The following is a 15903-nucleotide window of genomic DNA, read 5'->3' as shown; positions in this document are numbered from 1 at the left end:
TATGGCTTTTATTATGTTGAGGTAGGTTCCCTCTATGCCCACTGTCTGGAGAGTTTTTATCATAAATTGGTGTTGAATTCTGTCAAAAGCTTTTTCTGCATCTATTGAGATGATTATATGGTTTTTATTCTTCAGTTTGTTGATGTGGTATATCATATTGATTGATTCATGAATATTGAAAATCCTTGCATTCTGGGACGAATCCCACTTGATCATGGTGTAATATTCTTTTAATGTATTGTTGGGTTTGGTTTGTTAGTATTTTGTTGATGAGTTTTGCGTCTGTGTTCATCAGTGATACTGTCCTGTAATTTTCAGAGAAAGGCAAATATCATATGTTATCACTTGTATGTGGAATCTAAAGAAAGGGTACAAATGAACCTATCTACAAAACAGAAATGGAGTTATAAAATAGATAACAAATGAAGACCTACTGTATAGCACAGGGAAATCTTCTTTTCCCATATATATGGGAAAAGAATCTAAAAAAGAGTGTATATATGTATATGTATAACTGATCCACTTTGCTGTACAGCAGAAACTAACACAACATTGTAAATCAACTATACTCCAATAAAAATTTAAAAAATAAAATTAAAAAATAGAAAAAAATTTATCACAAATAACCAATGTCATACTTTCTGATATACTTTTTCTTATTAATTCTTTTCTATTCACTGAATTTCCTGCTCTTTTCATTATTTTTTCTTCTTTATGTTTTCCTTAGATTTGTACTAGATTTCATTCTTCCTGATTTCTTATGCTGAATGCTTAATTGATTTAATTAACTTCAATTAATATTGAAATTATTTTAAGTCTGTGAATTTTCAGTTGAATATATATTTTACCTTATCTCATAATTTGACATACTAGTGTTTCTGTTTTCTCATTTTCCAATAATCTTTATTTGTATATGATTTTCTCTGTAATTGTACATGATTTATTCATTTTGCATAACCTTTAGTATAGGGTCTTAAAAAAAAATAAATAACCCTAAGTGGTTGTTCAGTTTCCTTAGTGCTCAGAAAATTTTGTCTATTCTATGAAAATTTTTGGTAACTGTTTCATAAACAAAACATTTTCATTTTAAAAGTGTACATTTGGAAATGCACTTAGTAAAAAAAAATACTTAGGCATTTTTTCTTTTAATAAAACAAAAGTTTTTATTTAAGAGAAAACAGAATGAAAAGGTTTGCCAAGGGAATTATTATTCTTTTGTGGCAGGCATTCTTAAAGTACTGATCTGAATTTTTCATTAATGTTAGAAACCAGTTTGAAGGAAAAAAATTACTTTTAAAACAAGGTAATTTTTGAAATGGATTTATTTTGGTCTTTTTCCAAGAATTCAAAATTATTTTTTCTTTCATTTTGATAATTTTAAAAAATAATATAAACAGATTTTGGACATGTGGATAAGTGTTTTCTGACTAGTACTAGTCCAATGTACAATTTCGGTTCCTGGGTTTGAATTTGTGTTATAAGCCTAGCAATGTCAGGTAATACCCACCTTAAGTAAAGTGGACTGATGTTCAAGGAAGATTAGTTGACATTACATGTAAATAGTAATTTGAAGTCCTTATGGAAATTCAGATAGTACTGGAGAGAAAGAACTGGCGTATTGAAGTCAAAAACACCTGCCTGATAATAATCAGTATCATAATTCGTACTGTAAATGATGGTTTTGTTTTAGTAAAACACCTCAATGATCATGTCAAACTTATTTGGTTATTTTGAATATTGTTGGTTATGTAGGGTTTTTTTAATTAAAAAATTATTTTGGATTTTTAATTGAGATGAGCTATTAGGTATAAGGAGTTTAAAACTAGTTTTATATTTGTACATTTTTTTAACATCTTTATTGGAGTATAATTGCTTTACAATAGTGTGTTAGTTTCTGCTTTATAGCAAAGTGAATCAGCTGTACATATACATATATCCCCATATCTCCTCCCTCTTGAGTCTCCCTCCCACCGTCCCTATCCTACCCCTCTAGGTGGTCACAAAGCACTGAGCTGATCTCTCTGTGGTATGAGGCTGCTTCCCACTAGCTATCTGTTTTACATTTGGTAGTATATATAAGTCCATGCCACTTTCTCACTTTGTCCCAGCTTACCCTTCCCCCTCCCCGTGTCCTCAAGTCCATTCTCTATGTCTGCGTCTTAATTCCTGTCCTGCCCCTAGGTTCTTCAGAAACATTTTGTTTGTTTGTTTTTAGATTCCATATATATGTGTTAGCATATGGTATTTGTTTTTCTTTTTCTGACTTCACTCTGTATGACAGACTCTAGGTCCATCTACCTCACTACAAATAACTCAATTTCATTTTTTTTATGGCTGAGTAATATACCATTGTATATATGTGCCACATCTTCTTTAGTACATTTTGACGTAACATAATAATAAATAGTTTAAGTCAAACTTAGTAATGGTGAAAAGTTTTTGCCTTATAATATGTTCTCAATATGTTAAATACTGATTTATTTTATTTGTAAGGTTTTAAACAATACGTTTGTTTTTTCTCTAGTCACCTCCAGGTTTGAAGAAAAATTTAATGCGTACTTATGAATCTTGGACTTCTGAGCAAATTAGCAAAAAAGATAATATACATCGAGCTCATGCTCTCTTCAGTTTTGCTTGGTTTCATGCTGCATGCCAAGAAAGAAGAAATTACATTCCACAGGTAAGTAAGAACATGTCTTGGATGTAGTCTAAGGTGTACATTTTTTATGTTAGAATATTTTTACAGTTTAGTATAAATAGCTAGGATTACTTCTTAAATTGATTCATGATTTATAAATGTATATCTCTGATTCCATCTTCTCTGTTAATCTTCTGGACTGTATATAGTTATCTAGTTCACATGTTTTTGAATTAAAGTGTTTAGAACAATGTATGAGCCATCATAATTCATCATTGTTAGGTATCATTTTTATGGTTAATATCTCACCAGTTCAAAAATGTTCAAAAACCGAGTTCCCATACTTGTTTTTCCTTTAGTATATGCTGCTCAATAATAGGCATTGATATCTGTTTACTTCCTTAAGTTAGAAGCATAGGAGTTCTTCTTGATATGGTTTTCCTCCCTACTCAACTTGTGTTTAAATCCTGTTGATTCTACTTCTAAAATGTAATTCAAATCTGTACATTTCTCCTCACTATTCTTTTCAAGCCTCATCACCTCTCACCTGAATTACTTTTCCAACTCTTCTTCCTGCTTTTTCTATTTAGCAGCCAGAATTATTTTTCTAATATGTAATTTTGATTTTTTCACTCCTCTGCTTAATACCCATCAAATGGAATTCCACTGTACTTGGGAAAAAATATGCACATTTCTTACCATGATCCAGAAGGAAATATTTGCCTATCTTTTCAACCTCTTCCCAGGCCCCTTTTTTCTATCTGTTCTCTACACCTCAGTCACATGGGACTTCTTTATGGTCTTTTAATCCATCAAGCTTTCTCACCATAGGCTCTAGCTTTTATTTTTAAACCACCAATAGAGCACAGTTTTTCATGGCCATGGCAGTCCTAGCTGGTACCATGCTGTGATCTTCTTGCCAAATGCCTATCTTAGCCAAAAATTTCAGCATTCTTCCATCTTTAAATTTTTCCCATCCTCTTTTTTTAAACTTTGTCTACTTCTGTTGGGATAATCTTTCCTCAAACTGCCCTCCCCATCTGCCAACCTTTTAGCCTTTCTCTATATTTCAGTTGCATGTCAAAATAAGAGCATAGGTTCTGGAGTTTCAGTCCTGACTCTAGAATTTCCTTGCTGTATGACCTTAGGTAAATTACTTTATCCCCTTGACTGTAAAATGTGAATAATGATCATATTTACCTCTGTTATGAGGATTAAATGAAATAGTGTATGTTTAGAAGTGCTTAACACAGTGCCTGGTATAGCCTATCAATAAATATTTGTCAAACCAATGAAATAGTAAATAATAATAGCAATGTTTGTTTCATATATTTTACACACTATACTTATTAAAGGGTATGCTTATTATTTTCATTTTACAAAGGTAGGACAGTGAATCTCGATGGTAATTAACTTGCTGAAGGGATCACACCTAAAAAGCTGTAGAGCTTGGAAATGGGCAGGCTCACCATCTTCTAAAGCCTTTGCCCCTAATTTCTCTGACATTCATCCTTAGGTAATGTATCAGTTAATCCTGATGCATACATGAAGAATAGTCACCGTGATGCACTTTTATGAGAAAACAAAACTTACATTTTAAAAACAAAATTAGTTTTCATTTTTTATTGTGACACATGCACATAGTATAAATTTAAAAGCTATGAAAAGGTTTGCAAATTAAGATTTAGTCTCCTCCCTCCTTATCCCCTGCCACTCAGTTTGTATTCCCAGGGCACCCACTGTTCACCATTTCTTGGATGTCCTTCAGAGATATTATATAAATACACATATATTTTATGCATTTATATGCACACATATGTTCTTTTCAACTCAAATGGCAGCACATTATACATACAGTTCTGTACTTTGCTTTATTAACCAATACATTTTAGAGATTATTAAATATTAGTACCCATTTAATACCTAATTTTAAAATATGATTTGTATTCATGATATCTGTATAAATATTTTTAGGCAGTTTGTATTGTTAGATGGGCATAAATATTTTCTTCAGTCTTTGCTATTACAAAAAATATTGCAATGGATATCCCAATGATTGCCTCATTTAACACTTATTCATGGTGGCCAATTCCTAAATGTAGAATGTTTGCTTCAAAATATATGTGTATTTTTAAAAGTTCATGAATAGTACCAAAATGCTCTACATAGAGGATATAGCAATTCATTTTCACACAAACAAAAATATTTGAAAATGTCATTTAAAAAAAATTCTGCTCTCATAAAAATCATAAATTTAGAGGTAAAAGCAGACAAAATATTGAATGCCATTAATTGTTGGATGTCATGTCATAGGGATATGAACTCCACAAACTCTATTTTACCTCTTTTCCTTATTTGGTTTTGCTTTTTTTTTTAACAGCCAACTTTGAGATGTAAAGATCCACTATTAATTCAACTTAGTTTTCATTCCCTGTGTTAGTAAAAGATTATTCCTTTGCTATTTTTCATTGCGGTGCTATGTTAACTTCCCTATTTTACACATGTGTATTGTACCTCTAATACTGCACTTGATGTAATGTCAGTTTTGTTTTATATTTGTTATTCTTTGATATTGTGTTATTCTTACTAGTTTGTGAGTACCTTTATAACAGGCTTAATCTCATTCATAAGAGCACTTTACACAGTGCCTGGATTTCCATGTCAGCTAAATAGGATTTGATTGGCTACTGAGAATCTCTCCACAATTTACAACATAATTTCTGTCAGGAATTATGATATGATTAACAAAAATTACCATTCAAATTTTTGTACCATATTTTTAAAAAATCATTAATCATCTCACAGTATATCAGTAACTGTGCTTTACAGAGTATAGTTCTTATTTCAGAATTAGTATTTTAGTTGGAAGTTGCTATATTAAGTAATGTTGATAGCAACAGTCTTGAGAGTTTTATGAATATTTATTATTTTTAAGGTATTTTTAAAATGTTGAAATGAGCATTTTTCTTCACAAATAAGATCTAATTGAGTTATATAAGAAATTTTATTAATAAGACTTTGTTTTGAGTTGGTAGAAAGTTTATTTAAAATGTTACGAGAACTTTGTTAACTGCTGATGGGTACGTATCCCTTACAGATTTTCTTTTTCTTAACATCTTTATTGTTATTAAGTATAATTGCTTTACAATGTTGTGTTAGTTTCTGCTGTATAACAAAGTGAATCAGCTGTATGTATACATATATCCCCATATCCCCTACCTCTTGAGCCTCCCTCCCGACCTCCCTATCCCACCCCTCTAGGTGGTCACAGTGCACTGAGCTGATCTCCCTGTGCTATGCAGCTGCTTCCCACTAGGTATTTTACATTTGGTAGTGTATATATGTCTATGCTACTCTCTCACCTCGTCCCAGCTTCCCCTCTGTGCTCCCCTGTATCCTCAAGTCCATTCTCTACATCTGTGTCTTTTTTCCTATACTGCCCCTAGGTTCTTAGAACCTTTTTTTTTTTTTTTTGATTCCATATATATGTGTTAGCATATGGTATTTGTTTTTCTCTTTCTGACTTACTTCACTTTGTATGACAGACTCTAGGTCCATCCACCTCACTACAAATAACTCAATTTCATTTCTTCTATGGCTGAGTAATATTTCATTGTATATATGTGCCACATCTTTTTTTTTTTCTTCTTTATTTTTTTTAACGTCTTTATTAGAGTATAATTGCTTTACAGTGGTGTGTCAGTTTCTGCTTTATAACAAAGTGAATCAGTTAGACATATACATATATCCCCATATCTCTTCCTTCTTGCATCTCCCTCCCTCCTACCCTCCCTATGCCACCCCTCTAGGTGGTCACAAAGCACAGAGCTGATCTCCCTGTGCTATGCAGCTGCTTCCCACTACCTATTTTACGTGTGGTAGTGTATATATGTCCATGCCACTCTCTCACTTTGTCCCAGCTTACCCTTCCCCCTTGCCATATCCTCAAGTCCATTCTCTAGTAGGTCTGCATCTTTATTCCCATCTTACCCCTAGGTTCTTCTTACCATTTTCTTTCTTTCTTTTTTCTTTTTCTTAGATTCCATATATATATGTTAGCATATGGTATTTGTTTTTCTCTTTCTGACTTACTTCACTCTGTATGACAGTCTCAAGGTCCATCCACCTCACTACAAATAACTCAGTTTCGTTCCTTTTTATGGCTGAGTAATATTCCATTGTATATATGTGCCACATCTTCTTTATCCATTCATCTGTCAATGGACACTTAGGTTGCTTCCATGTCCTGGCTATTGTAAATAGAGCTGCAATGAACATTGTGGTACATGACACTTTTTGAATTCTGGTTTTCTCAGGGTATATGCCCAGTAGTGGGATTGCTAGCTCATATGATAGTTCTATTTTTAGTATTTTAAGGAACCTCCATACTGTTCTCCATAGTGGCTGTATCAATTTACATTCCCTCCAACAGTACAGGAGTGTTCCCTTTTCTCCACACCCTCTCCAGCATCTATGGTTTGTAGAGTTTTTAATGATGGCCATTCTCTCCGGTGTGAGGTGATACTTCATTGTAGTTTTGACTTGCATTACTCCAATGATTAGTGATGTTGAGAATCCTTTCATGTGTCTGTTGGCAATCTGTATATCTTCTTTGGAGAAATGTCTCTTTAAGTCTTCTGCCCATTATTGGACTGGGTTGTTTGTTTTTTCGATATTGAGCTGCATGAGCTGCTTGTATATTTTGGAGATTAATCCTTTGTCAGTTGCTTCATTTGCAAATATTTTCTCCCATTCTGAGGGCTGCCTTTCATCTTGTTTATGGTTTCCTTTGCTATGCAAAAGCTTTTAAGTTTCATTAGGTCCCATTTTCTTTTTCTTTCTCAAGATTGCTTTGGCTATTCAGGGTCTTTTGTATTTCCATACAAATTGTAAAATCCTTTGTTCTAGTTCTGTGAAAAATGCCATTGGTAGTTTGGTAGGGATTACATTGAATCTGTAGATTGCTTTGGGTAGTATAGTCATTTTCACAGTATTGTTTCTTCCAATCCAAGAACATGGTATATCTCTCCATCTGTTTGTATTGTCTTTGATTTCTTTCATCAGTGTCCTATAGTTTTCTGCATACAGGTCTTTTGTTTCCTTAGGTAGGTTTATTCCTAGGTATTTTATTCTTTTTATTGCAATGGTAAATGGGAGTGTTTCCTTAAATTCTCTTTCAGATTTTTCATCATTAGTGTATAGGAATGCAAGAGATTCCTGTGCATTACTTTTGTATCCTGCTACTTTACCAAATTATTTGATTAGCTCTAGTAGTTTTCTGGTAGCATCTTTAGGATTTTCTATGTATCTTTAGGATTTTCATGTCATCTGAAAACAGTAACAGTTTTAATTCCTGTTTTCCGATTTGGATTTCTTTTATTTCTTTTTCTTCTCTGATTTCCGTGGCTAAAACTTCCAAAACTATGTTGTATAGTAGTGGTGGAGTGGGCACCCTTTTCTTGTTCCTGATCTTAGAGGAAATGCTTTCAGTTTTTCACCATTGTGAATGATGTTGACTGTGGGTTTGTCATATATGGCTTTTATTATGTTGAGGTGGGTTCCCTCTATGCCCACTTACTGGAGAGTTTTTATCATAAATGGGTGTTGAATTTTGTTGAAAGCTTTTTCTGCATCTATTGAGATTATCATATGTTTTTTTTTCCTTCAGTTTGTTAATATGGTGTATCATATTGATTGATTTGCGTATACTGAAGAATCCTTGCATACCTGGAATAAACCTCACTTGATCATGGTGTATGATCCTTTTAATGTGCTGCTGGGTTCTGTTCACTAGTATTTTGTTGAGGATTTTTGCAACTGTGTTCATCAGTGATATTGGCCTGTAGTTTTCTTTTTTTGTGACATCTTTGTCTGGGTTTGGTAACAGGGTGATGGTGGACTCATAGAATGAATTTGGGAGTGTTCCTCCCTTTGCTATATTTTGGAAGAGTTTGAGAAGGATAGGTGTTAGCTCTTCTCTGAATTTTTGATGGAATTCACCTGTGAAGCCACCTGGTCCTGGGCTTTTTTTTGTGGAAGATTTTTAATCACAGTTTCAATTTCATTTCTTGTGATTATTCTGTTCATATTTCTGTTTCTTCCTGGTTCAGTCTTGGAAGGTTGTACTTTTCTAAAAATTTGTCCATTTCTTCCAGGTTGTCCATTTTTTTGGCATATAGTTGCTTATAGTAGTCTCTCACGAACCTTTTTATTTCTGCAGTGTCAGTTGTTACCTCTCCTTCTTCATTTTTAACTCTGTTGGATTGAGTCTTCTCCCTTTTTATCTTGATGAGTCTGGATAATGGTTTATCAATTTTGTGTCTCTTCTCAAAGAACCAGTTCTTAGATTTATTGATTTTTGCTATCACTTCCTTCATTTCTTTTTCATTTACTTCTGATCTGATCTTTTTGATTTCTTTCCTTCTGCTAACTTTGCGGGGTTTTTTGCTCTTCTTTCTCCAATTGCTTTAGGTGTAAAGTTAGGTTGTTTATTTGAGATTTTTCTTGTTTATTGAGGTGAGAATGTATTGCTATAAACTTCCCTCTTAGAACTGCTTTTGCTGTATCCCATAAGTTTTGGGTCATTGTGTTTCCATTGTTATTTGTTTCTAGGTATTTTTTGATTTCCTCTTTGATTTCTTCAGTGATCACTTCGTTATTAAGTAGTGTATTGTGTAGCCTCCATGTGTTTGTATTTTTTACAGATCTTTTCCTGTAATTGATATCTAGTCTCATAGCGTTGTGGTCGGAAAAGATACTTGATACGATTTCAATTTTCTTAAGTTTACCGAGGCTTGATTTGTGACCCAAGATGTGATCTATCCTGGAGAATGTTCCATGAGCACTTGAGAAGAAAGTGTATTCTGTTGTTTTTGGTTGGAATGTCCTATAAGTATCAATTAAGTCCATCTTGTTTAATGTACCATTGAAAGCTTGTGTTTCCTTATTTATTTTCATTTTGGATGATCTGTCCATTGGTGAAAGTGCGGTGTGAAAGTTCCCTACTATGATTGTGTTACTATCGATTTCCCCTTTTATGGCTGTTACCATTTGCCTTATGTATTGAGGTGCTTCTATGTTGGGTTACAATTGTTATATCTTCTTCTTGGATTGATCCCTTGATCATTATGTAGTGTCCTTCTTTGTCTCTTGTAATAGTCTTTATTTTAAAGTCTATTTTGTCTGATATGAGAATTGCTACTCCAGCTTTCTTTTGATTTGCATTTGCATGGAATATATTTTTCCTTACCTCGCTTTCAGTTTGTATATGTCCCTAGGTCTGAAGTGGGTCTCTTGTAGACAGCATATATACGGGTCTTGTCTTTGTATCCATTCAGCAAGTCTGTGTCTTTTGGTTGGAGCATTTAATCCATTTACGTGCAAGGTGATTATCGATATGTATGTTCCTATTACCATTTTCTTAATTGATTTGGGTTTGTGTTTGTGGGCCTTTTTCTTCTCTTGTGTTTCCCACGTGGAGAAGTTTCTTCAGCATTTGTTGTAAAGCTTGTTTTGGTAGTGCTGAATTCTTTTAGCTTGCTTGTCTGTAGAGGTTTTGATTTTCCCTCGAATCTGAATGAGATCCTTGCTGGGGAGATTAATCTTGGTTGTAGTTTTTTCCCTTTCATCACTTTAAATATGTCTTGCCACTCTGTTCTGCCTTGCAGAGTTTCTGCTGAAAGATCAGCTGTTAACCTTATGGAGATTCCCTTGTATGTTATTTGTTTCTTTTCCCTTGCTGCTTTTAGTATTTTTTCTTTGTATTTAATTTTTGATAGTTTGATTAATATGTGTCTTGACACATTTCTCCTTGGATTTGTCCTGTATGGGACTCTCTGTGCTTCCTGGACTTGATTGACTGTTTCCTTTCCCATGTTAGGGAAAGTTTTTACTATAATTTCTTCAAATATTTTCTCAGACCCTTTCTTTTTCTCTTCTTCTTCTGGGACCCCTATAATTGGAATGTTGGTGCATTTAATGTCCCAGAAGTCTCTGAGACTGTCCTCAATTCTTTTCATTCTTTATTCTTTATTCTGCTCTGATGTTGTTATTTCCACTATTCTCTCTTCCAGGTCACTTATCCTTTCTTCTGCCTCAGTTATTCTGCTGTTGATTCCTTCTCTAGTATTTTTAATTTCATTTATTGTGTTGTTCATCATTTTTTGTTTGCACTTTAGTTCTTCTAGGTCCTTCTTAAACGGTTGTTGTATTTTCTCTGTTCTATTTGAGAGATTTTTGATCATCTTTACTATCGTTACTCTGAATTCTTTTTCAGGTAGCCTGCCTATTTCCTCTTAATTTGTTTAGTCTGGTGGGTTTTTACCTTGCTCCTTCATCTGCTACGTATTTCTCTGTCTTCTCAATTTTCTTTTTAATTTACTGTGTTTGGGGTCTCCTTTTCGCAAGGTGCAGGTTCATAGTTCCTCTTATATCTGGTGTCTGCCCCCAGTGTGTGAGGTCAATTCAGTGGCTTGTGTAGGCTTCCTGGTTGTGGGCACTGGTGCCTAAGTTTTGGTGGGTGGGGCTGTATCCTTTCCCTCTGGTGGGCATGGCCATGTCTGATGGTGTGTTTTGGGCTATCTGTGAAGTTAGTATGACTTTAGGCAGCCTCTCTGCTAATGGGTGTGCTTGTGTTCCTGTCTTGCTAGTTGTTTGGCATGGGGCATTCAGTACTGGATCTTGCTGGCCATTGGGTGGAGCTGGGTCTTAGTGCTGAGACAGAGATCTCTGGGAGAGCTCTCACCATTTAATATTACATTGGGCCTGGAGGTCTCTGTTGGTCCAACGTCCTGGACTCAGTTCTCCCACCTCGGAGGCTCAGACCCGACACCTGGCTGGAGCACCCAGACCCTGCCAGCTGCACGGCACGGACGATAAGATAGGAAAAAAAGAAACGAACAGACAGTACCCCAGAACAAACGGTAAAAGCAAAACTAAAGAGATAAAATCACACAAAGAAACACACACACACACACTCACAAAAAGAAAAAAGACAAAAAAAAAGAAAGAAAAAAAGAAAATGAACAGACAGAACCCGAAGGCAAATGGTAAAAGCAAAACTAAACAGACAAAAATCACACAAAGAAACATACGCACACAACTCACAAAAAGAGAAAAGAAAAAAAACCAAAACAAAAAAACGGAAGAGAGCAACTAAATCAATAAACAAACCCACAAATGAAAACAAACACTAAAAACTAAACTAAGATAAACATAAAACCAAAAACAAATCAGATGCAGAAAGCAAACCCCAAGTTCGTAGTTGCCCCCAAAGTCCACCCCCTCAATTTTGGGAACACTCATTGTCTATTCAGGTATTCCACACCTGCAGGGTTTACCAAGCTGACTGTGTAGATTTAATGCACTGCTCCTAAGGCTGCATGAAGAAATTTCCCTTTCTCTTCTTTGTTTGCACAACTCCTGGGGCTCAGCTTTGGTTTTGGCTCTGCCTCTGAGTGTAGGCCACCCTCAGGCATCTGTTTCCTGCCCAGACAAGAGGGGGTTAAAACAGCGGCTGATTAGGGCTCTCTTGCTCACTCAGACTGGGGAGAGGGAGGGGTATGGTAGTCTCAGTTGCAATGCTGGATAATGGGACCCTGGCAGTGGCGTGATGCACAGGCTTCCGGGGGTATGTGGGTAGTGTCCTGCGCTTGCACACAGGATGTTTGGTGGCAGCGGTGGCAGCAGTAGCGGTCCTTGCTCACCTCTGTGGTTTGAGATGATAGCCACGGCTCGTGCCCGTCTCTGGGGCTCACTTAGGCGGTGCTCTGCCATCTGTGGGCACTCGGAGCAGGAAGCCCCTCTCCTTGCACACCCCAAAACAATGGTCTCTTGCCTCTCTGGCAGGTCCAGACATTTTCCCGGACACCCTCCCAGATAGCTGTGGCACACTAGCCCCCTTCAGGCTGTGTTCATGCAGCCAACCCCAGTCCTCTCCCTGGGGTCTGACCTCTGAAGCACAAGCCTCAGCTCCCAGCCCCCACATGCCCTGGCAGGTTAGCAGACAAGCATCTCAGGCTGGTGAGTGCTGGTCGGCACCAATACTCTATGCAGGAATCTCTCCGCTTTGCCCTCTGCACCCCTGTTGCTGTGCTCTCCTCCGTGGCTCTGAAGCTTCTCCCCTGCCCACCCCCCATCTCCACCAGGGAAGGGGCTCCCTAGGGTGTGGAAACTTTTCCTCCTTCACAGCTCCCTCCCAGAGGTGCAGGTCCCATCCCTATTCCTTTGTCTCTTTTTTTTCTTTTTTCTTTTGCCCTACCCAGGTACGTGGGGAGTTTCTTGCCTTTTGGGAAGTCTGAGGTCTTCTGCCAGTGTTCAGTAGGTGTTCTGTAGGAGTTGTTTCACATGTAGATGTATTTTTGGTGTATTTATGGGGAGGAAGGTGATCTCCACGTCTTACTCCTCTGCCATCTTGAAGGTCTGTGTCTCCCTTACAGATTTTTAATTCTTAGGTATAGTTTAACTTAGGTATAGTTAACTGAAATCTTTTTTGTTTTCACAATATATATAATATTATTTTAAAAAATAACTATCTAAATGCTAGATAGAAGGCACATTTTTATATCCAACTCAGACCAGCTCTCTATTAGGATCTAGGTTTATATATCCAACTATTTATTTGACCTATCTAGGTAGATGTCTCAAAAATGACTGAAGATGCACATATTCTAGATCCAAATACTAGAACATTAGCTTCTCAAGAGCACAGATTTTTGTCTCTTTTGTTTACTGCTATATTTTCATTGACAAAAACAGTGCCAAGTATATAGCAGACACTCAGTAAGTTTTTGTTGAACACTTTATTCATTGATCTCGTTATCCCTTTCCAAACCTTGTATTCTTTCAGTGTTCCACCTGTGAGTGAATGATGCCAACATCAATTTGAATAAGCCATGAGCTTAGAAGTCATTCTTAATACCTCTCTTTTTGGTATCTTCATCCTCCATTACAATCCAATACAAAAATTCTTTCATTTCATTGTCCTAACTATCTATCTACTTTTGTTTTTCTGTCATTTCTTACCCTTTCCCCACCAGGGTGACTTTCCCTTATCTTTTATATTAGGTCAGAGCTCTTTCTTATATATACCAAGTATGTTTCTTTTCCTTAAACATATTACAGTTTGTAATTGTATGTGTATTTGAGTAATTGATTGTATCCACCCCTCCCCTGACATTTGACTGAAAGCTACATGGAAACAGGGATTATATATGTTTTTGCTCATTCTTTTATTCCCAGAGCCTGACATATAATGTGCACTTAATAAATCTTTTTGAATGATGAATGAATAAATTAAATTTGTATCAATATTTCTGAATATTATTCAAGTCTAAATAGATTTTAGTTTGAACTTATTTTATTGCATAAAACTAATTACCAGTCGTAGTTGATGAAAGCCCTGTAGAAATTATTTTTAATTATTTCATATTATTGTCTATCACATATAAATGTCTTTGAATGTTGTTTTTATACAAGCATGGTAGCTATTAACTGTAGGTTTATAATTTTATTTAGTTATAATATGAATGCTTTGTGGGTCAAATGTACAGAAAATAATACTATATGCCTTTAGACCTTTAAATAATTTTTGTAATATTTCTGTTTTCATGTTTGTAGAGAAAATCCACAATTCTGAAGGACCAAATTATAGGAAATCTCTCAATGTATACACACTATGTAGACTCAATGATTTACTACGCCAATTTGTTCTTTCTATATATGACTCTTCTGCCACATACTTAAGTGATAAAAACATTTATGACATTATAAAATCCTTTGCATGCTGTAGAGATCAATAAATTTATTTTTTAAAATTACTCTTACTTTAGACATATTGTTTTATTGTTTTTATTAAAAATTCTCAATAGTTGCCTTTTTTTCTTGTAGTCTGTATTGAACATTCTTTTTAAGATTGTAAGGGCAATGATATATGCATATATATTTTTTAACACTGCTTGTAGTTCTTTAATTTTTTAAAAATTTGTTTTGATAGGGTTGGACCAAGTTTTATGAGTTTTCTTTATCAGATCTTCGGGCTGGTTACAGCATTATTGACAGACTCTTTGATGGTAAGTTCTAATGATGAAAACTTTGACCTCTGATGTCAATGAAAAAATTTTTTGAGCTCTTATTAAAAATAGGGCTTTTTTCAAGAGTGACTTGACGTCCTATTATAAAATTTGCTTTTTGCTTTTTATTTTGTACTTAATGTTCTGAATTCCATGCTTGTACAAGTTCATATATTATCTGTTGTGGTCATTGGTTTTGATATAATCCATTAGATTTCTGGTTGATCTGTAGCTTTCAGGAAGCAGAAACCTAGAATGACCTTGTCTTTACTTCATGGCCTTCACAAGTTTCAGGCCTCAACTAAATTATTCATATCTCTTTCAAGGGAACTGTTAAAATTCAAGAATATGGTAGACCAAGAATCTGTAGAATCACAATTGTATGATTAAGTAGAAATCAGGAATCAAGGTACAAATAATAGACTAAAACAGGGCAACAAAACCATATAACCTGATCCCTTGAGGCCATCTAGCTCTCTGCCTCCTGAAGACAGGAATGGTCCAATCCCTGAGGGTTATTGCTCAGGGCCAACTCAAGCGAACACTAGAGTTTAGAGCAATGATGGATTAGAGAAGAGAGTACGTTGATAGGGCTCTCAAACTTAAAACTTTTCCAAACAACTCTAGATTCTTGTCTCCCCCACCATCCTGCAGCCTTGCCAAACTACTCTTCCCTGAGTCTGCCCCATTTCAGTAAATGGCACCACCATTCATGTGGTTGTTCAGGTTCAAAGTCTATGAATCACCTTTGATTCTCCTCTTTTTCTTATCCTCAAACATCCAATGCTTTGGCAGTTTCTGTCCCCTCCATGTCCAAATCACATCAAAATTCTGTTCTCATCCTTCAACTTCATCAATCCTTGGTAGTCCAAGAAATAGATTTTTTCAAAAATTCTCCACAGAGTAAACAAACTTATTTTTTAGAAAAGAAAAGTAAAGCATATAATTCACTTTCAAAACCTACAGCCACATTTATCTTCTTTCTGTTCCTTGAACAAACCAGGCTTGTTTCTACCTGAAGGTTTTGGTAGGTGCTCTTCCTTCTGTCTGAAATGCTCCTCTCCCAAACCTTTATATGATTTTCTTCTCTTATCATTCACATCTCAGCTTAGAGGTATCCTCTTCAGAAAAGTTATCACCAAGTCTAATTTTCTAATTGTTCTCTATCCCCATGTTCTGTTTAATTGTTTTACTACA

At 35.3% G+C, this 15903-nt stretch overlaps 1 protein-coding gene across 1 annotated transcript in view; it reads left to right on the top strand.

Moving 5' to 3' along the window:
- DYNC2H1 (dynein cytoplasmic 2 heavy chain 1) overlaps window positions 1–15903 on the top strand; it is a 357806-nt gene that overhangs the window by 215134 nt on the left and 126769 nt on the right. The window contains exons 79-80 of the mRNA XM_059930504.1: window positions 2525–2680; window positions 14631–14706. Coding sequence (XP_059786487.1) covers window positions 2525–2680; window positions 14631–14706 — 232 coding nt within the window. The remainder of the gene's footprint in view (window positions 1–2524; window positions 2681–14630; window positions 14707–15903) is intronic.

The sequence above is a fragment of the Balaenoptera ricei genome, chromosome 8 (assembly GCF_028023285.1).
Source record: "Balaenoptera ricei isolate mBalRic1 chromosome 8, mBalRic1.hap2, whole genome shotgun sequence".
In the NCBI taxonomy this organism is placed as follows: domain Eukaryota; kingdom Metazoa; phylum Chordata; class Mammalia; order Artiodactyla; family Balaenopteridae; genus Balaenoptera; species Balaenoptera ricei.
This window is presented reverse-complemented; position numbering and strand designations above follow the sequence as displayed.